We start from the raw sequence: 26,385 nt of genomic DNA, 5'->3' as shown, positions 1-26,385 counted from the left end.
CGTGGTAGGAAACCCATTCAGCATTGCTTTTACATCCCAACTGTATTTAGCATATACTAACCATACGATATATATGACTTAACCTGCTTCTACCTGTGGACTTCTATTGATCATTAAGGGCCTATATCTAAAAGTTGCCTCTTTGAAGATGCCTGCTCTACTTCTCTATGCTATTTTCATACTTTCTTCCATGTAGTAATTGCCATATTGTGTTTGTCTATACTAGAGTTTGTACCATTTGTTTAAAATCCATAACCCCAAGCTTGGCTCACAGTATGGATGGATGGATGGATGGATGGAATGAATATTCATTGACTAGGAGCCATGTTAAGCAATTTGAATAAGAACTCTCTCGCATACTTTTTTGCTATCCCAATTCATTCAATCCCCAGGATAATACTGAAAAGGAAACCAAATTCATATGGAAAGCTAGGAACCTAACCCATATTTTGTCACCCTTGGTAGATACTTAGTGGAGGAAATGTGAAACTGTGCTATTCATACAAAGAGTTAATAGATGAACCAGTTTATTCATTGCTAGCTTGTTTTTATAGCATCAATCTGGTGTAAAGACAAAAACAATCCTGGACACTAGTAAGTATCATTTATATTTAATGCCTCTATGTTTATAGTAGTAAAACTCTAAATGATTATCAGCACCACTTAAAAATATGGCTCCTTCTTAAATAATTAATACATTTGATGGGGGCGAGCTTCAAACAATGCTCAAAGCTCCAGTAATTAATGGACAGATTATAAGATGCTTGTAAAATGGCTTAAACACTAAAAGTACGGCATCGGTGTAATTGTTTCGGAGTTAACCCTGTGTATATAAACGTGGGAGATGTTTAATCAAGATGGTGGAGGGTGGGAGAAAAGAGAGAGAGTGATCACAGGACATTGCAATAATTTAGAGGCTTTATTGATTTAAGATTTTTAAGAAGGCTTTGTAAAGGCAGAATGCAAGCATTCCTAATGCCCCAAACATTTTTCGAGCATTCCTTTCATAAGAACATCACCCATGAGTCATAGACTCCTGGTAACTTTTTAGAAGGTAGAAACTGGTGGGGGGCAAGTCCTCCCAGCCTTGTTTGCTTTTCTGAGCCAATAACGAAAATGCTGTTACTACCAACGCCCAAGTTCCACTAAAGTTCTGTTTTTCATTCCAGGCCCTTGAGAGTTAAGAATTAATGGCAGCTCATTTTTCCCCTATTGTTTGCTGTTCTCAGGAATGACCTACGCTCTGAGCTTTCTTAGAGTCTATGACATTTCAGCTCTAGAAAGAGAAGGGGAGAAGGAAAATGTCCTCCTGACTGCAAACCACCTAGCTGAAATGTCTCCCACTCAACGCCCAGGGAGAAAAAAGAGCCTTCTTTAGAAGATGAAACATTGTCTTGTGTCCTTTAGCACCATTCTGGGCAGTCAGTCTGTTAGGACATATCGGGCGATTATAGGACAGTCTTTTTAAGGAAAGCCATGGGTTTCAAGTTAGCAGTAACCATCTATCAACCCCTAAGATTATGCCATGATTTACTGTCAGAGCATCATGTATTCTCTGATTTTCTGCCTCCCATGAAACATTGTGCTTTCCTTTTCTATTGATGTATCAACTATAATAGTTACAAGCAGCTACAGAAAAATCAATAGCGAGCTTTCATTACTGTGTACATCAAGTAAAGAGCCCCACACTGCAAGAGCACACCTTGTTAGACGCTCACCAACGGAAGGTGCACAACACGCGACTGGCTCTTTGCAGCCTAAGTGAAAAATTGTGGAAGTCGACAAATCAACAGTAGGGAATTTAAAAAATACTACTGCATGCGAAACGGAAGAACACAGAGCCTAGGAAAGCCATTACAGGGCATGGACGGGGGGCATATAATCATGTTTCAGAATGAAAACAGCGTTGCCAAAGGAGCATAAAGATGCAGTCTCCATGTGTTCTGTCTTGCGATTGTCTTTTTAAGGTCATCTGGACAGCAGAAGTAGGTACCAGGTTAATACTTACTAGATTGACTCTGTACGCAAAAGTCACTACCGAAGGGAGTGGCTAACAGTCATGGGCTCTCCACCCAGCCAGGCAACGAGGACGCTAAAAACCACGCGATTTCACAGTAATGCTGCCAAAGTCTTAACCAGATTCAGGAATCCTAGACACTCATATGTACAGAGTCTAATTCTCTTTCAAAGCACATGTTGAAGAAAAAGACAGGATTTTAAAGCAACAAATACCTTTATCTACCTCTGGGAGCATATTAGCTACCAATTAGTGCATGTAAATCAAGAATGCTGAAAAACAAAACGTATGAGCTGATAGTCTGGAGGCTGTCAAGGCCTCAGAACTTGTCTAGCATTTCAGCATCAATTTGGACGATGCAAAGAGGAGACTGCCAACGCAGATCCTAACAAGTGCTGAATCTGAACCATGTGAGACCATAAATCTTGTTGAATTCCCAGTCTCCGAATATATGTACCCTGGAATGTATCCAGGTATATAAGTAAATATGTTCATTACTTTCTGATAGTAATGATCTATATAAAGGCTTTTCATATTTTACTATTATGATCCAATTCCAGACCCCAGTTATAAAAAATCTCTTTAGAGATAATATATTTAGCAAGAAAGTAGAAACTTGTGCCACAATAATTTTTGCATTCATATCCTTGACTGACTACAAAATATTTTCGGCAATATCACAACAATATTAAACAAACAAAAATCTTGAACAGCAGATATACCTCTCCAAACCATTTAAAAATACTGGCGAATCTGGGCAGGTGGTTTGATTTCTTTGGGTGTATTTTGTTTTGGGGAAAAGGGAGGAATAATTCAGTGATGCAGTTTTCAAATATTCTGATTTCTTTCATATTTTTCCCAATTAAAGACATGTTTTTCCTTCCATGTTTTTATGCAACCAAGAAAAGGTGTAAAGATTTTTAATTTCCCTTTGACATTCTGACAGAAGAATGAACTGTAACTCAGCTATAAGCACTACATTAAGCATTTGATGTTCAAAAACGTTTGCTCCACAAGGATCGTGAGAAGATTAGTTAGCCAGAGGACACTGAGAATTTAGCAACAGGCTCTCTCTCCTTCTACACCACTGCCTCCGAGAAAGATCTTTCCCCGGCTAATCAGATAGCAGTAACATCCATGAGGTTAGCCTTTTTGTTTGCCAATATCCCTAACAATTAAAACTGTAAAGATAATTCATATAATACCAATCTCTAATTAAATTCTTGCTTTCATTTATTTCTTTTGCTCCTCTCCTGGTTGATGTTTTACATATTATTTACACACAGTATTTCTTTTCTTTTTTTTTTCTTCTTTTTCCTTTTTTTCTTCTTCTTTTTCCTTTTTTAACCTACTGTAGATGTGGTTGTCCTAACTATAATTGGAGGTCTAAGAATAACGGAATATCATTTGCGTGGTTTTCAACCAGGCATGATTACAGAATCTCTGTGAACTAAGCTAACACTTCCCGGTATGTCTCACTTATAGTCTTTTTAATAATTCTGTCATCTGGCAGCAAAACTGCATTCTTTCCACATACTTTGTCTTGCGTAGTTAAAAAGAAATCCTTTCACGACACGCTGAGCCCTGATAACAAACAACCTGGTGCTTTCCCTGAGCTGCCTGGGCGAATGTTCGTTCTGTGAATGTCACAGTGGTCCAGAGCTGCCCTAGTACAGTACCCCAGAGACAGAGAGCGGGAGCTCTGGCAGGAAAACCCAGAGCAGGACCTTACGCACAGTAGGGGGCTTTCCAACCCAGCCATCCTCAGCCCTGTCGGGTCAAATTAATGGGGAAATCCAGAATGACAGCAAATTTGCCATCAGCTCATATGGCTCCCCACCAAAGAGGTTGCTGGTCAGACATCTACACGTGTCCTAGGTGTTTAATACATTTTTTAAATATGTATAGTGAAAAAATACATTTTAATCAGGAAGTGAGAATATATAAGAATGAAGTAGTAATGTATGAGGAAATAAAAGAAAGGGAGAGTGAAAGAAAAAGGAAGAAAGAAAGAAAGAAAGAAAGAAAGAAAGAAAGAAAGAAAAGAAGAGGCTAGTTGTAGAAAGTCATATATACACTAAGCAAAGGCAACTCTGATTATAGTTATTTCATTCCCTAATCATATCAGATTTGAATTTTCTTCCTAATTAAAAAATAAAGGAGGGGCATCTGGGTGGCTCAGTTGGTTAAGCATCTGGCTTTTTTTTTTTTTTTAATATTTACTTATTTTTGAGAGACAGAGAGACAGAGTGTGATTAGGGAGGTGCAGAGAGAGAGGGAGACACAGAACCTGAAGGAGGCTCCAGGCTCTGAGCTGTCAGCACAGAGCCTTACACGGGGCTTGAACTCATGGACCACGAGATTATGACCTGAGCTGAAGTCAAGACGCTCAACCAACTGAGCCACCCAGGCACCCCAAGCATCTGACTCTTGATTTCGGCTCAGGTCATGATCTCACAGTTCGTGGGTTCAAGCCCCGCATCTGGCTCCAAACTAACAGTGTGGAGCCTACTTGGGATTCTCTCTCTCCCTCTCTCTCTGTCCCTTCCCTGCTTGTGCTCTCTCTCTCTCTCTCTCTTAAAATAAATAAATAAATAAACTTTTAAAAAATAAAGGAAGGTCATGTGTCAAAAGAACTATTCCAGAATTGCCCTGGCATAAATATTATCTTATGACCCAGTTGAATTCTTAAAATGGGTGCATTACTTACGCACATTATCTAAGAAAAATATTTTTGGATATTTTTATGTTTCACAAGTATACTTATAACATCCACTGCATTATTCCAGAAATATCTTTCCATCCACAGGGATTCCCTGTCTGTTCTTGTTTCCTTCAACTCCCCAGTGTATGTTCCCTTCAAATTTGTCTCGGCAGTCATGAAGCTGTACGTGTGTAAGGATGATTAAGAGTACTAAGTAGTGTGGGAGTGTTCTGTGATCGGCTTCACAGGTGGTGATATTTCCTGTGCGAAGACTTCCCACTCGCTGGTGGCCGACATGCTCACTTGACATATTCAGGAAAGGGACAGGTCGGTACTCAGGCAGAGGCCGCACACCATCTCTTAGCTCCCTCTAGTCCCCTAACAAGTGAAGCCTGACAGTGTGAGAGGGAACCTACTGGCCTTGCACTGTTTTAACTAATAGTAATAAACATTGGCCCTCGTGAATCACCACAGAGCAATGGGTGACACTCGAGAGCCAGAGGGACCCCTCTCCTCTGGTGGCCCCTTAGCAATCTATCGCTTGGAAGTAAGAAGTTGATCGTCAAAGGCACTATAGGAATTCCAACAAAGCATTTAGGAAGGGTCTTAGAAACAGTAATGGGCATGTAGTTCGGAAGCTGCTTTGTTCATACACTGATGCCCGGTTTAGGTTGTCTCTAATCTGCCCCACACCCTCACTGTTTCGGCATCTGCCTAGGTAGTTGGAAGCTTTTTCAGAAGTTTAAAAAGATGTTTCATTTTACTGACCCATCAATGTTTTTGCACATCCACGCATCGCAGAGGGACCTCCTTTGTAGACATGGCTTTGGAAAAATACCTATCTTCACACCTCTGGAACCAAGATTCAGCAGAGCTTTGAGAGGCTGGAAGAAATGCACCTTGTGAGCTCTCTCTCTTCCCTCCACTCCCACCAAAAATGTAGTCTCCAGAATACAAAAAGCAGGATGTAATTATAGGCAGGGAGGGCACAACTTTAGAATCCAAGGAACTGGATTCCAATACAGTTTCCAGTTCTGCCGCCAACCAGCACAGAAGTGGGATTAATAATAATAACAATATTGACCCCACTGGATTGTCTTATGTATTAAATGAGATGGCACTAACCCAGATAGACACTTAAAAGATGTTGATTGCTGGGTGCCTGGCTGGCTCAGTCAGTGTACATGCAACTCTTGATCTCTGGGTCATGAGTTCGAGCCCCACACTGGGCATAGAGTTTACTTTAAAGAAAATGTTCATTGCTGACATTATAATTATTAGTTAGTAGGCCACCAATAATAAATATAAAAGTCACATAGTTCACAAACTAAAAATGCTTAGACAGCTGTTGCAAGATAATATATATTTCTGTATATCCAGCTGACTTCCTTTCCACCATGACTTTTGTTTTAATCACAGAAATAAGAACTGTTCTTGATTATATATCAGTTGGATGATGAGGGATTCGTTTGCTTTGAAATAGTGTTAGAAAAGATAAACAGTTGCTCTCTCCACCTCATGAAATCTAAGATTTATGCATCTTTATTTTTTTAAACACATTTAAAAATTTTTAATGGTTATTTATTTTTGAGAGAGAGAGAGAGAGACAGCGCAAGTGGGGGAAGGGCAGAGAGAGCAAGGGAGACACAGAATCCAAAGCAGGCTCCAGGCTCTGAGCTGTCAGCACAGAGCCCCACGCAGGGCTCAAACCCACAAACTGTGAGATCATGCCCAGAGTCGAAGTTGGCCACTTATCCGACTGAGCCACTCAGGCACCCCAGATTTATGCATCTTTAAAAGAAATATTTTTGTATCCAGATGACATTTGTAGAGTTTAAAATGAGCCTCAAAAGATATGATTTTTACTTATTATTAATTATGCAATAGACTGGGAGACAGACATCTAAGCATGTCAAGAATCATTTTTTTAAAGATGTTTTTAATGCTTTGAAGAAATGTTTATTTTAAAATTTGGGAAATGGAAGTCCCTTTGTTTCTTTACAACCAAAAAACAACCACACCACAGTTTGCTTTCAAAAGAATTCCACATAGAAGTGGGTGGTTCTGAAGTCATCACTAACTGCTCACTGCCAATTTGCTAATTTCACCATGTTGGAACTTAAAACATTATCCCTGATTTTCTCTATTAATGGAAGCTTAAGGCCAACATTGAATCCACAGATAATCCAAAAATCGAGTTTTAAACATTTTTTAAAAATCCTCTATTTCACAAGATGACAGCTGTTATTAAATACCAACTAAACTTGGAAAAGCACAAGTGGTCCAGGGCTGCTCTTGAAATTGGATGTGGGTCTACTCACTGAGCCACCATGCGGCCAATGTGAAGAGTATTCGGTATTTTGTCTTATGTCCTGGATATACTTAAGTTTGAAAATCCCCAGGAGACAGTAATGGTTCTCTGGGGGCAAATTCCACAGAGGGCCTACTTAAGAGGCAAGGGAATAGTACCCTGAGCTGTAGGAATGTCAGTGGACCCGAGCACTCCCTGGGGGAGAGAGCACAGTGAATTGCTCAGAGCAGCTTAGAGTATCATTAATGCTATTCCTGATGTCTTTTAGGAGCCGCTGTCTGTATAAGCCGGTAGATGCTTTGGGCTCAGGAAGAACCCTATCTGAGCTTTCCTTTAGCACAGCATGAGGTGGGCTACAGGGTGGAGATGTGTCCTGGTCAGCAAAGTCAACACGGCAGAAAGGTGAAATAACTAATGATACTTTACAAACCAGGTGCACTGTCCTACTTCATGGTAATTCCTTTTAAAATACATTTTAAAAGATGAGGAGAAGAGGACTTTGAGCACTTTCCTCATTCCAAGGTTAGTTGATTAGTGGAGTGTTCACAGATCTAAAATCACCTCTTTTCATTTTTCCCAGCTATGGAAAATGCAAGTATCCATAATTCCCCTAAATAATCAAGAGTTGGCTGTAATGCAACTACAGGAACATAAACATTTTCTGTCTCCTAAATTAATGATATCTGGGCGTGAAAAGGTATGGTGAACACAATTTTAGTTCCCTTGCTATACAGGGCTTAGGATTGAACATAGCATTTTATAAAACAAATATCACATAGGAGATATTTTAGTATCATTACTATCACTGTCTTAGTAAAATCCATAATCATGCTTTAAAAAAAAAAAAAGGTAGCTTCCTTTGCAAAATGTTTAAAGCTCTTGGAAGTTCTTAGACTAATCTTTCCCGTTATTTTCTCTGCCACATGGTTAAACAAATACAAAACAAATTGGAAATATAGATTTTCTGTCTTTCACATACAAATGCATATCCCTGAGCAATTGGATGAATTATTAATTTAAGTTATGTCCCCAAAATTGATAAGTATTTAGTTTTAATGATCTTGTTAGGTCATCAGTTTCTCTTATGCCTTAGTTCTTCACCCCAAAGACCTCTCTTTTCTTTTTACAGTCCAAATAATTCAGAATAAGTATTGGTCATCTGAATGATTTTTTCCCCCTTCATTTCAACCTCTGATCTTACTGACCAGAATAGTGATAAGCCAAGGGAAATGATGTAATAATAAGTAACAAGTGTATCTAGCTCTTGAAGACTAGTCTTGAACTCTATAAACTTAAAAAAGAAAGACTTGGGTATTTAGAAGAGGCGTATGTAAACAACAGTTCTCAGAAGGGCATAAAGCTGCAAGAATTTTCATGATTGTGATGTTACTTTTTGGTACAAGTAGAAACAGACATAGAATGTACGATAAACCTCACTACTTTAGAACAATTCAACTTGGCAACAAAAAGCTGAATTTAACATGTACTTAAAGAAATGCAAGTTTAATAACCCAACCCAATGCTTTCTGTAGAGTAATGTAGTTAATACGGTGTGGTGCAACTAAAGGAGGTTGGGAATGTCAGATGTAACATGAAAATACCTCACCCTGCTCCCAACTCTATCTTAATTCATTGTGTGTCTCTCTCAGAAAGGCTAATGGCAGATCTGCCCGAGTGTCGGGAGAAGTTACATAAAATAGATGATAGGGTTTTGATAAAAATTCAAAGAACTAAGCAAATATTTTGTTTTCAGAAATTGTAATACACAATAAGCCTGGATTCACATAGACTTTATAACCGGTCTTTTAACATTTAAAACTTGGATTTTAAAATAAATGACACATTCATAATACCCTTCATTTCCTGAATTTCTGCTTCTGCTGCTGGGTTTAGACAGAATTGCTCACGAGTATGAAAGAGAAAGGCATCTGTAAACTTCTTATCAAAAATAAAACCTAAATACAGTGTCTGAATTAGCATGGAGTTCAAGTTGCTGAGTCTTAATTAGTGAACCAACAATACACACTGTGGGACATTTGTCGTAATGTTTTCCATATTCTATGCTTCTTGCGGCTTGGGAGGCCAAATTTCATACCCTCTATACATCCTTGTATTGACCTGACCGTAATGTGTTTCATTCTTTTAAAATAATCAATACTTACTCTTTAAAATGACAAGTATATTATATTCCTATCTTGGTTTCAAACTCCTGTTGAAATGAGTGAGGTCAGAACTGAGAAGCAAGGAGGCAGTGGTTCTCCAGTGGTTTGACTTCATTCATATCTAATCATTCCAGCTGTATGCCCATAGGAGGTATTACAGGCAATTCATCACAGATGGCCCTCCCCCCCCGCCCCCCTCAGGGTCACATCACTCCAGGGACTTGGGGGAGGTTAGCAGCTCAGGACAGTGGACCATATCTGTGTCCTTCTGGCACTCGAGAGTCCTCCCATTTCTGGCCTTGGCACCAGAGGACTAAGTTCAGCCAAAGATTTTACGAAGTTTCCTGCCCAATCCACGATGGGCATTGAGGTCTGAGTCATGTGAGTTATATAAAATAAACTGATTATTTTGTAGAAATTGTTGAACGCCTTTTTTCAACAATTCCGCTCTGAAAGGATTTTTAAAGAGTGTTCTGCTGCTCTTTAGTTTCGTGTAAGCCTTTCCCCCATGGCATTCGCTTCCCTGCTCATCCCTGTCCCATTTCTGCATGAGCTACATCCCTCGCCACCCTGGGAGACCTGGAGGATAGAAACAACAAGCCCTACCTGGGCTTCTGTGGGGAAGCAAAGCTGCACAGGAAGCTGCTCCTGGCAGTGCACCTGCAATGTGGCCGATGGGCTAACATGAGTAGTTGTAAAGAAAGGGATTTATTTCAAATGCTGAATTATGAAGGAGTATTGATTGATTGTATGAGTGGAAATATCTAGACGACCACATCTTTTTTCTTCTGGACTAATGCTATAATGTGGGGAAATGTTTCAACTCTTCATTTCCAATACAGTGCCTTGTTTACCAATCGTCCATGTAAATTCTTAAATGTTGCCTTTGTTACCTCTTGGAAATCCTCTCTCATAGAGAGTCAGTAAGACAGTTGTAGATCACTACCCAAGCTGAGTAAGTCAAACTGAATTGGGCTCTCAGCCACACTCACACAAAATAATATTTTAATTGGCTAAGCTAATATTTGATCCAAGTTCATAAAAGTTTGAAATCAAATAATTAAATGCAAATACAGTCTTCATCCCAAAGACGATAAGAATGCCTTTAAGCTAATATTTTTAACAAGAACTGTTGGACAGCGTTCTCTTGTAAATTTTATCATACCTGAGGCAGTTTTCCTCATTCGATTAGCTGGAAAGCTGAATTTATCCCGAGGCAAACCAGACATCTAGTACAGGCTAAATTCAACAACTGGAGCTTAAATTTGGCTTAATATATCCCCACTTGGATCTGCCTGTTTAATTCTCTTTCATATGATAACGTTGGTTTATTCATAGTCTTGACTTACCACCTGAACAAACTGAACCTCATATCTTATTCCGAGAGAATAAGAAAACTTTACAAAATCACAAAAGTTCCTGAATGGAAATCAAATGCAAACTTATGAATCAAAAACTGTTTTAGGACGTGACTACCAGAATGGAGTGAAGAGCTTTCCTCTCAGGAAGGGCTGCTTGTTTATGAATGTGGACATTTCGTTTTCTGAGGGGACAGACGGTCTTTACACAAGATAAGGACTGTGACTTCCAAGGCTGGCCAGCCCGGGCAGCTGCAAACGTCATGTGCACTTGAGAAGTTACCTGCACTTGAGAAGCATTGTGTGTATTTGCCCTTAGTGCTGGGTCTGTTTTGACACACAGCTTTACTTTATTTGAAATTGAGGGGGGAACCAGAAAACTGCCCCATCGCATGCCCCTTCAAATTTTGTTCTCCTGGCTCAGAATATTCAGTCAAATCCCAGCTAGAGACCTTGTTTTTGCCTTTCATTTTCCAAGCATTTTAATGTGGTTTTTGCTATCATCTGGTATGTAGAAGTTGATGAAACATAAGATCTATTTTAATTCATGATTTTAAAATAACTCTTTAGGATAGCCTTCCTTCCTCATTTTTATCCCCAAGGCTTTTGGAAAACAAATTGTAAATTTATACATAGAAGGAAAACTGGATGTCCCATGTCAGCTCATGAGGCCCCTTAACCCAGTACAGCCCCAAAATAGATTTTCCTCAATATCAGGTTACCAATTCATAACATCAGACAAACCAAATGTTTTCCCTTCCCCTAATTCTCTGAACTCAATTCCTTCAATTTTAAATCAAACTATACTTTACCTAGAGACAAATGACAGGATATGTGTTCTACTGTTGTATTTGAAATTGGTTATGAATTTAACAAGGTGAGGAACTTTAAAACTATTTAAGAGTTTAATAGTTAGGACTATTGGCACATAAAAGGTGTTCAGTATATTCTTAGGGGGGTTGATTTGCATATGCCTTATATTCGTGGGACCTTAATTCAAATTAGCAAGCTTAATAGTACATGTATTGGGTGTACATGTATTGGGTGGTGCTTTGCTTGTGCTGTGTGGGAAATAAACATAAGACAGGATCCCCGCCTTCCAAGAGAACACAGCCTAGTAGAGGAGGCAAGGTACAGTTCAGTGCCTGGAAGATCAAGAAAAGTGTGACAGGGAAGATATGATTGGAAATATTTGGAAGATCTTAGAGACACAAGCAAGGGGAAGATTGATGATGGATGAGTTAACGTGAATGTTACTCTTTCATTCGACCAGCGTGAAGTTGTCTCCTGCTCTGTCCAGGCATTGTGCGAGGCCTGGGGAAGGAAGTGTAACCATTAAGAAGGTAGATATATCCCTGTTCTCAAAATTGACAGTCAGATAGCCATGTGATACCCGTTGACCTATGTGATAGGCAAATGGAAGGTGCTGTAGATTCAACAGAGATCGCTCGAAGGAGGCTTCCTGGAGCAGTGATGTCTGTTCTGAGTCCTGGGAGATAGTGGCCCAATAATTGATATAGGGAAAACAAGAAAAGGAACAGGCTCAGAAACAATGGAGAGACTGAGCTCAGTTTTGGACACTGTGAGTTTGAGATACCCACCAGCCATTCGGGAAGAGATGTCCAATAAGGAGGTGTATCTGCAGAACCTTAAGTCGTATTCTGTAGCCTTCAGCATGGGTCACTGAGTGAGCTGGTAAATGTGTGAAACATGGCAAAATAAAATGTTCTACACATATGAGAGTCCAAATGATTCAAGAAGAACAGGCAAGGTTGGCACTACAGTCAAAGCACACAGCCAACATTCCCTTTTGACTCTTTCCCAAGAAAGCACAATACATAATGGACTTCATGCTTTTTGCTTACTGTTATGAAATAATTCTGCGTGAAACAAAAATAAAGTCTGCCATGAATTTGATATGGAAGAATAGTAGTATGTCAAGGCAAAAAAAGAAAAAAAAAGGAAGAAGAAAAAGGTTTTGGTTTGGGGCAGAGCAGCATTTATTTAATCAAGAAATTTCTTTGTTCATTCCTGGCATATTTGTGGTGTCCCCCTCCCCCTCCGACCCCTTATCTGTGGGGGAAATGTTCCAAGACCCCCAGTGGATGCCTGAAACTGTGGATAATACCGAACCCTTGTACATACTATGTTTTTTCTATAAATGCATACCTATGATGATGTTTAATTTCTAAATTAGGCACAGTAAGAGATAAACAGCAATAACTAATAATGAAATGGAAGAAATCGAGCAATATACTGTAAGAAAAGTTATGTGAATGTGGTCTTTCTCTCTTAAAATACCTTATTGTACTCACCCATCTTCTTCTTTGTGATGATGTGAGGTGATAAAATGCCTACATGATGAAGTGAAGTGAGGTGAAGGATGCGGACGGTGTGATGTAGCATTAGGCAGCTCCCAAGCTTCTGATGACACATCAGATGTGGGACCATCTGCTTCCAGACCACAGTTGACTGCAGGTAGCTGAAACCGTGGAAGGCAAAGCCACGGTAAGGGGAGCTGCCACAATGAAGATCTTCTCTGTGCTGAGCACTGGCCTGGGTGCTAAGGGTGCAGCTGCAAGTTAGACCAAGTCCCTCCCGTCCCGGCTTTCCTTCTTGGGAGGGTGGCGGGCAATTTTAAAAATTAGGCAAATAAATGTGTAACATAAGATCAGTCAAACAAGCAACAATAAGAATACGTAGTTTAGGGATATAAGGAAAGAGTCAACACAAACCAGGTAGTGGTCACTCTGGGGCATCAGGAATTAGTTCCCGAAAGGGACACACAAGTAGCCTGAAGGGTGTTGTTCTGTTTGATGTGCTGTTTGTTGCTCCAGAGTGGTGGATTCACAAGTGTTCGTTATATTATGTTTAAAAACCTACACATACATTACATCTTTAAATTTTTAATTGTGGTAAAACACACATAACATATAATTTATCATCTTAACCACTTTTAAGTTGACAGTTCAGGAGTGTTAAGTACATTTACATTCTTGTCCAGCCAATCTCCGGAACTCTTTTCGTCTTGCAAAACTAAAACTCTATACTTAATCGAAAACAACCCCCATTTCCTCCTGTCCCAGGCCCTGGCAATCACCATCCTATTTTCTGTCTGTGAACTTACTATTCTTAGGTACCTCATATAAGTCGAATCAGAGGGTATTTGTCTTTTCGTGACTAGCTTGTTTCACTTAGCACAATGCCCTCCTTGTAGGTGTCAGAATTTCCCTCCTGTTTGAAGCTGTTGACTATTCTGTTGTATGTAGATACCACATTTTGTTTATCTGTTTATTGGTCAATGGCCCCTTAGGTTGCTTCTACCTTTTGCCTATTGTGAACAATGCTGCTATGAACAACTATGGGTGTACAAATATATCTTCGATGTAGTACATACATTTTTAAAGAAAAATAAGGCAGAGTAAAGGCCTAGAGAGTGATTTGATAGCGAAGCAGAGCTCTTTTAGAAGGGGTGGTCAATAAAGGCTTTTTTGAGTAGATGTTATTTGAGCAGAGGCTGAAGTGAAGTGAGGGAGTGAGTCCTACACAATAGGGGAAGAACTATCCAGAATGAGGGATAGGTGCAAGTGCAAAGGTCCTGAGGCCAAAGGAAACTTGGTGTATTAAAGAAGAGCAGGAAGACCAGTGTCTGGAGGGGAGTGAGGCAAACAGATGCGGTTTCAGGGTTAGACTATGAAAAAGGATTTCAGTTTTCTTCTGAGAAAGAAATGTATGCAAACTCATGGAATATTGTTTTGCTCAAAGTATTTAAGTGATGCCATTTGTATTCATTTCTGTATTCTGTGCCCACCGGGAAAAGATGCCTGATATGTGTCAGCACACAGGAGCTAGCTTTGAAACTTCTGTGAGCTTTGTTTCTGTGCATGCAAAAGCTACATTGTTCCCTATAAAGAAGGGAGCTACTTTAAATGAATTTAATGCCATTTTTCCTCTGGCACATTGTGTTCTATCATAGCTATATACTAAACAAAGTTTGACATAATTTGTCATCCAGGTCAAAAACCATCTTGGAGAATTGAAGTACTTTCCAGACAGTTGAGCAGAGAAACAGGTGATAGTCTAATGGAGTGATTGCAGAGTCATGCTTGTTCCCGTTTGTTGACAATCCAGAATCTTCCCTTTGATACTTCAATTCCTAATCATATAATCTTAGGGCTGTGGGTGACAGTAGAGACCGAGTCCAACCTTGAAGTTCACAGATGAGGAAAACTTGAGGGCCAAAATGACAACAATGATAACGTGCTTATGATCTCACAGTTAGAAACAGAATTAAGACTAAAAATAAAGACATTTAATTAGTGAGGAATTAAATGTCTGCTGCCTTGTTGTTGTTGTTGTTGTTAATGTTTGTTTATTTTTGAGAGAGAGAGAGAAGGAGACACAGAAACTGAAGCAGGCTCCAGGCTCTTAACTGTCAGCACAGAGCCTGATGTGGGGCTCGAACTCATGAGCCATGAGATCGTGACTTGAGCCGAAATCGGGCGCTTAACAGACTGAGCCACCAAAGTGCCCCCAATGTCTGCTGCCTCTTGAGGATGACATATTATGATAAAAAAATTGACCAAAGAGCAGACACTGCTCCAGGTGACATCCTTTATGCAATGACATTTCCTGAGCCTGGGTTTCTCCGGGACCTATGCTGGGCACTGGCTTAGTAGAAGCATTTTGTGCAGACTGCCATTTATAGTTGGGAAAATTGGGTTTCAAGATTAGTATCATAGAATGAAAAGTCTTTAACCGACCTTAAGAATTGGTCTCATGTTCTTGAATATTCTTGGTGATTGAGGATGGGATAAACTTTCAGGCACTCACGGTGCCTTCCATTAATTTAGGAAAACTGTAACATGAGAGATTCTGTTTTGTCCATGAAACTTCATGGCAGGGAAATGATCAGACTGCTGTGTAGGATGTGTGTTGGAAGCAAACAAATTAACCTGCAAACTTTAATATTTTATTGGTAATATTTTCAGATTTTATCATTCAAATTTTAAGAAATAGTGCCCTGTGTGTATATAATACCTGTACATCTTTAAAGTTTATTCATACTTAATTCAAATATATTTTACTTTCCTGTGATCCTAAGAGACTAGGAGAGTTATTTCCTATATTTTGCAGATAGAAAAACAGGCTCGGGAGGATTAAATGACTTGCTTGATCGGCCTGGTCAATGAGATTATATTAGACCACATTCCCTTTGCACGATGTTATTGTAACCACAAAATCAAGTGCTTTTTAAACTTTTTTTTTTTAATTTTTTTAATGTTTATTTTATTGTTGAGAGTGAGAGAGAGAGAGACAGTGCAAGTGGGGGAGGTACAGAGACAGAGGGAGACACAGAATCCAAAGCAGGCTCCAGGTTCTGAGCTGTCAGCACAGAGCCTGATGTGGGGCTCGAACTCACAGACCATGAGATCATGACCTGAGCTGAAGTCAGATGCTCAACTGACTGAGCCACCCAGGTGCCCTTCAAACTTTTTTTTAAATCAGTGGAATCCTTTTGCCTAAACTCCATATATGAAGCAGACAGAAACTCTTATTTTTTAGCCCTTAGAGTCTCAGTGGAAAGGGCCAGGTGGGGACTGCCCAGAAAAGGTCCCCAAGAAGGCACTCTATGACTCTAGATTGTACTCAGTCTCAATTGTGACTGCTTTTTATAATAATGCTCTGTGGCATTAAAGATGTTAAATCTTCAAAATCATCAAAGATGAATTAAGGTTTGCTACATATCAGTATAAATGTCAAAAGTATATTATTTCACTCAAATTCTTGGAAAACTGTCCATGTGTTAGGAGACTCTTTAGAAGATGAACTATTTGATTAACCAGGACATCCCATTCTCCAACCCCAGCAGGTGGCAGAAACTTGCAGGCTGTGACAGTAGGGATAAACAGGCTCCAGCACCTGAAAGTCACAAGCCCTGCAAGGTCCATTTCCCAGCTCTGCAGGTGGAACATCTTATGGGCAGGGTCCAAGAACTCTAGACCCAGGTAGCAGGGTCTGTGTCCACTAGCTGAGGAAGTAGAGTTACGCAACCCCTGTAAATCTGTTTCCTTATCTAGAGAATGAAGAGAATAATACCTTAGCAGTATTAAATGAGGACATATAAAAAAATCCTTCACATATTGACTAGTGCTTGGAAATGTTAGCTCCTCCCCCCCCGGGTCTGGCATCCTTTGAGATCTTAGAAAAGCTATTTAATCTCTCGGTCTTAATTTCAAAATACCTATAATACCTTCTCAAGAAAGAATCCTTTAAAAGTTAGCCTTCTCCAGAACCCTGCAACTAGGCCTCTTCTCTCTCTAAACATCCTCATAGACCCCTGGGGTTTCATCCATCACCTGTCCATTGATGAGTCCCCAGTCTATACCACCATCTAGGCCTTTTTGCTGAGGTCTAGACCTTTATTTCCAGCCATTTCCTTCATAGCTACTGAGTGTTCCACACGCTCCTTAAGTTCAACGTGGCTATACCTAGACTCATTAAATATTGCTTCCTCAAATATGCTCTTCTGCGTCTTGCCAGTAGGACAGCCACCACCTTCCTCCCTTGTCAGACACCCAAAAGTCACCCAGGACCTTCACTCTCTCCTACTCTCTGTTCAGGGCCGAGAATCCCTGTCAAGTCAACCATTTTGATGCCTTTCAAGTCCATCCCAGCCCATGGCCCACCATACGTCTCACCTTTATTCCTGTGACAGCCTCCTGGGTGGTCCTCCCTTCATGAGACCAATCCCTTCTCCATACTTCTGGTAGCGTGCTCTTTCTAAGTCAGAGAGCTGACCATTTCCTTCTTAAAATCTTTTGGTGCTTCTGTATTGCTTTCAGAACAGAATCCAGACCCCTTCTGACGCTCAGTGTCCTTCAGTCTTAAACTTTGTGGTCCATCCTTATCTTGCCCCTCTGCTCTCCTTCTGCATGAAAGTTAAGCTGCTTTATGGTGTTCCCAGGACCTCTTTTTTCTCCCAGTCGCTGAGTCTTTGTATATCGAATACTGTCTGCGGGGCGTCCCCGGCCTTTCCTTCCATGGGTAGCACAACTCACTCCGACCCATTTTTCAAAACCCTTCAGTTGGGACCTTCCCCAGGGGTGCTCTTCCTGTGTGTGCCCCAGGCACCCACTGCTTCTCTCTATTACATCAAATAAACTACTTAACACAGAGACTTTTGTTTTATTCCTGTGTCTTCGTGACCTGGTACAGGGCTGTCAGAATGAATGGATGGATGAATGAATGAACAGATGAATGGATGGATGAATGAATGAATGAATTCGTATATTGCATATACATAAAGGTGTGAAGTAATAAATAATGCATGTTAGAGTGCTTTGTAAGCTACAAAGCGTCAGTCATTTGTAAGGGCTTGTTATTTCTATGTACATAAATAATGCATATGCTATTTGTCCACATTTCTACACACAGCTCCTGCCAGAGAGTTACATTTTCTTGGTAGCAATTTGCATAGGAAGGCACCCACTTGTATATTCTAGTTGCTAAAAATAGCTCTTGGGTTAATAAGCATACGCATACAAACACATTTTTGTGGGGGACTTAACAGTGATGAATTTAAAATCTTGGGTTTGAAGTTTTGCTGGAGACATGATGATTTAACTTTAGACATCCCCACTAAAAATCTCTTACCCTCCCATCTCCAACCCCTAAATAGCCCTCACTCTTTATTAAGTGAACTTTGTTTGTAGGAAAAGAATATAACAGGTATCTCTCCAAAAGTTCTTAAAATTATTTACATAAATTATTTAAATATAGCCCTTTAAAAAATAATTGTAAAAATTAATTCCTTACGGAAAATTCATTTCCTTTCTCCTTTTCTGGTTTAGTAAAGGAAAGGGTCTTCTGAGGACAAATTGTGTACCAATTTATAGATTGTCATCTCTCCAGATGCCTCAAGGAAAAAAGAAGCATTCTACTTCTTTTTCCCATTTTCATATTTTTTAAAGGGCCAGATAAAATTTTCTCCCCACCTGTGAGAAATTAGCAAAGGTAATTATCTTCTCAGCAAAAGATAGCAGACTCTATTTGAGCCTCCAGCCTCCCAACCCCCCAGCCCCCTTGCTTAGCGAAAGGACCCATCACTGAAAAAACTGCTGAACAGGAAGATTCACAGGCTGTGCCACGCGGCAGGAACCAGGGAGGCAGAAATCAGGATCTTCATCTTCAGAGAGAATCTGAGTGCTGTGTATGACTGAGAAGCCAGTACTGTAATATATTCAAGAAGACCTAAGGGTTTACTTTCCAATAAGGATGGAAAAAATCTGAGCATGCCACTGTGAGCTTATCGTAATGCTGCTTCATATAAAAAGTTGGTAATTAGTCCCTGAGTGAATAAAGTAGAATAGATGATAAGAGATTGATACTTAGAGGAGAAGCCAAAATGCTTTTGCCAGTTATCAAAATTTAAAGGCTATAGAGGAAGGGTTGGGGATGCCTCTGACTGTTTACATACAATTTCCAACTCCGAATTTGCAATGATAGAGATCATTAACTTGTATTTTTAAATTGTATTACAATGAAGCCTATATCACTTTCTTTTTTTTTTTTTCTTTTCTTTTTTCTTTTTTTTTTCAACGTTTATTTATTTTGGGACAGAGAGAGACAAAGCATGAATGGGGGAGGGGCAGAGAGAGAGGGAGACACAGAATCAGAAACAGGCTCCAGGCTCTGAGCCATCAGCCCAGAGCCTGATGCGGGGCTCGAACTCACAGACCTCGAGATCGTGACCTGGCTGAAGTCGGACGCTTAACCGGCTGCGCCACCCAGGCGCCCCATGCCTATATCACTTTCAAAGGAGAACATGGAGGGCCAAATGCAGGAGACTTGTGAGATCTAGCATAAGATCTCACAGAAGAACTGGTGGGAATTCTGGTCTCCTATCAATCTCTCTTCTTCCAGCCGAGTCTCTTTCTAAAATCCCAAATATGCTACAGTGGTATTTAATATGGGAAATAAACAAATCACAGAAACATATTATTTCTGAGGACTCCAGAACATGTAGTAATTTTTCCAGATTTTGTTTTCTCATGTAGTTTAATATCCATTCATGAAGTTTTGGTGTTACAGACCCCTGCTATAGATGAGTTTAGACTTCCTAGTATGCCAGCTCCCATTCATTACTTAATGTGGAATAGGGCTTGATTTGTAGGAGAAATATGTCAGAGAAAATGCTTCAGATTTTAAATGTATTTCATGTGTGAATTTTCACAAAAGGACATGAATTCGCATAAAAACTAATTCCATGCGTATTGTGGGAGCACACTTAAATTTCTGGACTCCTCCTAAAAAGTAAATACAGAAAAGAGAAAATTCCAAGTCTTCCGAGAGGTGATGTCATCTGTATTCTGTCATTCATGTCCTCCCTTGCTTTTAGGTCCTTGTGAAGCATCTCAACCACGGTAGAGAAACCAAGGTCTGCCTCTCAAGCCAGAGATGCAAGAAATGTGGGAGCACAGGGACCCTATTCCAAGTCCAAATGAGGATGTGGGCACGTTTCCCTTAAAGCAGAACTGACCAGTGAAAATCCTCATTGGCAAAACATGTAAATTAAGACCTGATTATTCAGCATTAAGACTTGATTATTCAGACCACGAAAGGATTCACCCAGGATTCTTTGGATAGAAAACAAGACCACATTGCAAATATTTTATTTCAGGGAGAAATCTATCATATAAATTAAGTTTTGAAAGCCAGTTTCGAATTAGAAAAAGAAAGGAAATTGGCTTATAAGATAACAGTTTAACGTAGTAGGTAATGTCACAATGATATCAGTCTTGAACATATGCACCAATGATATAAAGCAAACATTAATGGAGAATTCTCTGGGGATGCTTTGACCAATACAGTCCTCATGCCAAGATGCTTACAGTCAGTCTGCTAGGGAAATGGACAGTTAACAAAGCAGTGCAAAATGAAGTGAGAGGCATATAGAGCTAAAAGTAGAGTCCACCAGCAGAGCAATGATCCCGGAACTACTTGGTCAGTAAATGAGAATCATTCAATAAAAATCTTTTTCCTTCTTTTTTTTAACCTTATGTAGTTTAAATATCAGGATCGTTGATTCCAAATTGCATATTGCCTCCATAGACCTAGAAACAAAATAAGTAAGTACCTTTGGGACAGTTAGCAGCAGAACTTTTGTGAGATTTAATGAGACATTCTTAGAAATAGCTTAATGAGATAATGAATTCAGTCGTGCCAATTCTTTTTTTTTTTAATTTTTTTTTTTAACGTTTATTTATTTTTGAGACAGAGAGACGCAGAGCATGAACAGGGGAGGGGCAGAGAGAGAGGGGGACACAAAATCTGAAACAGGCTCCAGGCTCCGAGCTGTCAGCACAGAGCCCGACACGGGGCTCGAACTCACAGACTGTGAGATCATGACCTGAGCCGAAGTCGGACGCTTAACCGACCGAGCCACCCAGGTGCCCCTCAGTTGTGCCAATTCAATTCTAATGTCTTTTAGAAAAAAATTATATATATGGCCAAAGTATGGGAAACGTGTATATTTTCCTTCAGAAGGAAAATTGGACATATTTTTAGACTTGAGAGAAAGGTACCAGTTTGGACCAGTATTTCTAGAAATTATCCAGCACATGCTGATTTGAAGACTTTACATGATCATTCGGTGATAATAGTACACAAATAAACCAGGACTTAGGATCTATCCTTTGTTTTATGTTTTTTAATAGTTTTTTTTATTATTATTATTAACAGACTGGCATTATTTGTCACAGAAGGTAGAACCTAGTTCTCAAAAAATACATTTATCAAAAAAAGAAAGTTTCAAAACAACTTTCTTAAAAGACTATTATTCATTTATCTTACATTTTTATACTGTGCAAATTCCTACATCCTCCCTATTAATCTCTAGGACTATTGTTAGTTTTCCTTGCTTGTGAGAACGTCTTTCATTATAGTATCAAATAATACTCCATTTCAGTTGTTTTTCTATCATTGTGTTCAGATCACCATAACCCCGAACGTTGCTTGTTTTCTTTTTCAACTTTCTGCTTGGATGTAAAGGAGGATGCTAAATTCTGTCTCTTCGAAGTTGGATGAAGGGCAAAAAGAAAAAAATGCTGAGAAATTTGTCAAAATTCAAATGAGCTATTTTGAAATTATGTTATCTTTCTGCCACGATCCTTTATTGAAGGACCTATACCCGTAACCAGAATGTGAGCCTGTGAAAGCATAAGGTTCACAGCAGGGGAAAAGCTAACACGAATGTAAATTCTTCTGTGGCAGACCCAGCTATAGCATACCAACGGTATTTCCAATTATTGACATTTTGTAATTTTGAAACAAATGTAACTAAATTTATAAATATTTTCAAATAATTTAGAAAATTTATAAATATTTTAAATAATTTAAAAATAATGTTTAAAATACTTTAAATAAAATAGATGGAAAATACTTTATTAACTGTAAAGTGCTACAGATATAAAACGTCAAGTGGGGGGGGGTTGCCTGGGTGGTTCAGTCGGTTAAACGTCCGACTTCAGCCTAGGTCATGATCTCACTGTTCCTGTGTTCGAGCCCCGCATCGGGCTCTGTGCTGACAGCTCAGAGCCTAGACCCTGTTTCAGATTCTGTGTCTCCCTCTCTCTCTCTCTCTCTCTCTCTCTGCCCCTCCCCCACTGACTCTCTCTCCCTCTCTCTCTCTCTCTCTCTATCTCAAAAATAAACATTAAAAAAAATGGGGCGCCTGGGTGGTGCAGTTGGTTAAGTGTCTGACTTCTGCTCAAGTCGTGATCTCCCAGTGGGAGTGTGGGTTCGAGCCCCGAGTCAGACTCTGTGCTGACAGCTCGGAGCCTGGAGCCTGCTTTGGATTCTGTGTCTTCCTCTCTCTCTGCCCCTCCTCTGCTCACACTCTGTGTCTCTCTCGCAAAAATAAATAAACATTAAAAGACAAATTTTTTTTAAATGTCAAGTGGACAACAACTTGCCTGCCAGTTTAAATGCCACAGAGGATGGGGCGCCTGGGTGGCGCAGTCGGTTAAGCTCCCGACTTCAGCCAGGTCACGATCTCGCCATCTGTGAGTTCGAGCCCCGCGTCAGGCTCTGGGCTGATGGCTCGGAGCCTGGAGCCTGTTTCCGATTCTGTGTCTCCCTCTCTCTCTGCCCCTCCCCCGTTCATGCTCTGTCTCTCTCTGTCCCAAAATAAATAAAAAAAAAAATAAAAAAAAAAAAAATAAATGCCACAGAGGAGGCAGAGCTCCTAAAAGTGTAACATTTGTCTGTACATCTCATTAATAAATAAGCAAATATTTTTTATTCTCCCATCTCACTTTGAAATAGATGTGGTATCCAATGCTCCCACTGTGTATCTGTTTCGCTACTAATTCCTCGCTGTTTTTAATTTGGGACAGAGACTTGGGGGATAGGGAGGGGGAAAGCATGTTTAATGCAAAGTTATGGCTCAAAATATAAACACTAAAATCATCCCAGACCTATTTAAACAGCAAATGTAAGGCAATGTTTTTTGTTTATTTTTGATTTTGTTTGTTTTAACTTTTTTATTTGAGTATAGTTGACACACCATGTTTCATTAGATTCAGGTAGACAACATAGTGATTCAACTTCTCTATACATTACGCCATGCCCTGCGTAAGGGTAGCTACCCTCTGTCATCATAGAGTGCTAGCACAGTATCACTGACTACATTTCCTATCCTGTGCTCTTTATTCCCATGACTTAGTCATTCCATAACCGGCAGCCTATATCTCCCACACCCCTTCACCCATTTTGCCCATCTCCCACTCCCTTCCTTCTGGCAAGTAAGTAACCTTCTTCTAAAAGCATTTAGAGATACCGGGGCACCCGAGTGGCTCAGTCGGTTAAGCATCCGACTTCAGCTCAGGTCATGATCTCATGGTCCGTGAGTTCGAGCCTCATGTCGGACTCTGCTGACAGCTCAGAGCCTGGAGACTGTTTCAGATTTTGTGTCTCCCACTCCCTCTACCCCTCCCCCATTCACACTCTGTCTGTCTTTGTCTCTCTCAAGAATAAACATTAAAAAAATTAGAAAAAAAAAAAAAAAGCATTTGGAGATACCAAAGTGGACATGCACACGTGTACAGGCTAAGTTTAACAGCCAAGTTTAGTGGCAAAAATATTGGGTATGAGTTACTATGGTAACTATTAACTGAGTTTAGTACATTTAACCTTTTAATCATAGTGTTATGTGGTTTTCTTCAGAACCATCCTTATTTATTTTTGTCCAATTAGAACATAAAACAGGGCTGGAGGGGTCCGCATCTGTTTACTTTCTTAGCGTGGATGTATGTAAACACACATATCTATATTTTTTTTCCAGAGGCTTCTATATACACATTGTATAAAAGTTGCAGTTAACGTAAATAAACTCCAGAAGAGAAATTCCAACATAACCATTTTTCCCGTGCTCATTGTCTGTGTACGCATTTGTATGTTGGTCTGTCTTTTTTTGACTCTGTGTTTCTCCCTTATTCAATATTTATAAGGACCTCTAGGGCAGATGCCTTAAAACAACTGGATCATCACCAGGAGTTAGGTTGAATGAATTGCCTGTGTCCATGTTCTGTGTCTGAGTGACCCAGGACCAGAAGAAAAAAAAAAGAAAAGAAAAGCAAAGTTATCAGACTTATCAGACTTTGAAGCCACATTCAGGTTAAAGGGCACCGGCCATCCTGGCACATATTCTGCCTAAAGGACAAGGCTTTCATTTGATAAAGATCATTAGTCACTGAGATATATATTTTACAGAGTTCCCAGTAGCGAATATTCTGTTGGCAGTCACTGGGGTGTACCAGATGGTTCATTAGCATAGGCTAGACAAGTCAAAGGCTTTCAGAATCATTTAGAAAATGTCAAACAGAAACAAGAACCCTGTCACTTTTTATTAGAATTAACTACATCATACCCTGGACACAGATTTCACCTTGGGTCAGAAAAATTAATACAGAATTATATGAATTGTGTAATATACTGGGTTAAGATAGGTCTTTCTCCAGGGACTCATTTGCTGGCAATATATTATGATCCCTCTACTTTAGGAATCCTCAAACCTTTCCTTTTGTAAGATATGAAAAGAGTTGACCTTGCTCAAAATCCATTGGTGTCTAATTGATTTGAGGTATATGCAGAATTTCAACAAGACATTCTTCTAAAGCTCTTTTGTGATCATTTTCCCAGGAAGCTTGGTGAGTGGGGCTTACTGAATATTCAGCAGCATATAAAGTATGCTTTATGTCAGGAGGAAAATACATCCATTAATTGAACACACCGCTGTAGTAAATAGGAATTAAAAAGCCATTAAAATATTGTGCTTTTTTTTTTTTTTTTTTTTTTTAAATCCAGATGTCAAAAACCTTGAGAACTTCCAGCTGGTAGAAGGTGTCCAGGAACAAGTCAATGCCGCCCTGCTGGACTATACAATGTGCAACTACCCGCAGCAAACAGAGAAATTTGGGCAGCTACTTCTTCGACTACCCGAAATCCGGGCCATCAGTATGCAGGCTGAAGAATACCTCTACTATAAGCACCTGAATGGGGATGTCCCCTATAATAACCTCCTCATTGAAATGTTGCATGCAAAAAGAGCTTAGGTTACAACCCTGAGAAGCTCTGCTTTCAAAACAAAAAGAGATTGGTGGGGGGAAAAGAAGAACAGAAGTAAAAAAAAAAAAAAAAAAAAAAAATACTCTGAACTGCTCCAAGCAACACTAATTAAAAACTTGGTTTAAAGATATTGAATTTAAAAAGGCATAATAATCAAATACTTAATAGCAAATAAATGATGTATCAGGGTATTTGTATTGCAAACTGTGAATCAAAGGCTTCACATCCCCAAAGGATTCCATGTAAAAGACATTATAATGGAGTGAATTGAACTCACGGATGGATACCAACACCATATCAGAATAAAAATGGACAGAACAATTCTTGTATATTTAAACTGATCTCCGCTGTGAAGAAATTGAGGAACTGATCTGTGTTGTTAATTAGGCTTATACAGCAGGGGATTTGAGCTTACAGAATTCCTCCATGCTAAAGCTGAACTAAAACAACTCAAAAACCCATCAGCTACACCTGTAATAGCCCTTCCCTCTTCCTTCAAGGACCCAGCACCTTCTTTCCTGTGATCACGGAATCTGTCCTTACGGACTTGTGCTCAGCCACACCCACTCATAGCTCCACCAAATCATGAAAAGCATAATTTTGAATGTCTGTGTCTTAGACCTGCAAACAGCTAATAAGAACAGTCTATTAATATGTTAGCTTGCCATTTTAAATATGTTCGGGTTTGTTTTGTCATGTGTTCATAATGTTAAAAAAAAAAAAAGAAGAAGCAGGCAGTATCCCTCTTCTGATCTTATATAAGCATTAATATTAAGGGAAAGGACTACAAACTTTTAAAGCAAATGCTCCATAGCTAAAGCAAGCTAGCCCTTATTTCTGCTACTGTTACTGAACCGTGGCTTTGGCGTTGTTGGATTTCGTAACAATTTCTCACCAAAAGGCTTCTTAGGGTACATCCGTCTTTTTAACCATCAAAGTTTGTAGTTCATTTAAAAATAAAACCTGAAGCGTATTTTGCTGGGATGTCAAATAGTCACAGTGCTAAGTAGTTTAAAATAAAACCGAAGCATGTTAAGCTATGCAAAAAGAAAGAAAAGGGTTGGCTAATAAATGGCCTCAAGTCTCGTGCTTGTTGCAATTGAACATCCCCTAAACATAGAATGGAAACAGTGATTTTTACATGTGGATGGAAAAGATGATAAAGTAATTCAAAATCTTCCCCGAAAGGGAGAGGAAGAGGGTGA

At 39.6% G+C, this 26,385-nt stretch overlaps 1 protein-coding gene across 1 annotated transcript in view; it reads left to right on the top strand.

The window, feature by feature from the left end:
- The window catches only part of NR5A2 (nuclear receptor subfamily 5 group A member 2), a 131,146-nt gene extending 105,979 nt beyond the window's left edge, over window positions 1-25,167 (top strand). The window contains exon 8 of the mRNA XM_047077359.1: window positions 24,920-25,167. Coding sequence (XP_046933315.1) covers window positions 24,920-25,167 — 248 coding nt within the window. The remainder of the gene's footprint in view (window positions 1-24,919) is intronic.
- Window positions 25,168-26,385: the final 1,218 nt, after the last annotated feature.

This window comes from Lynx rufus, unplaced genomic scaffold (genome assembly GCF_022079265.1).
Source record: "Lynx rufus isolate CCGP_SWC_20201006 ecotype Redwood Valley unplaced genomic scaffold, mLynRuf1.p SCAF_15, whole genome shotgun sequence".
NCBI lineage: Eukaryota > Metazoa > Chordata > Mammalia > Carnivora > Felidae > Lynx > Lynx rufus.
This window is presented reverse-complemented; position numbering and strand designations above follow the sequence as displayed.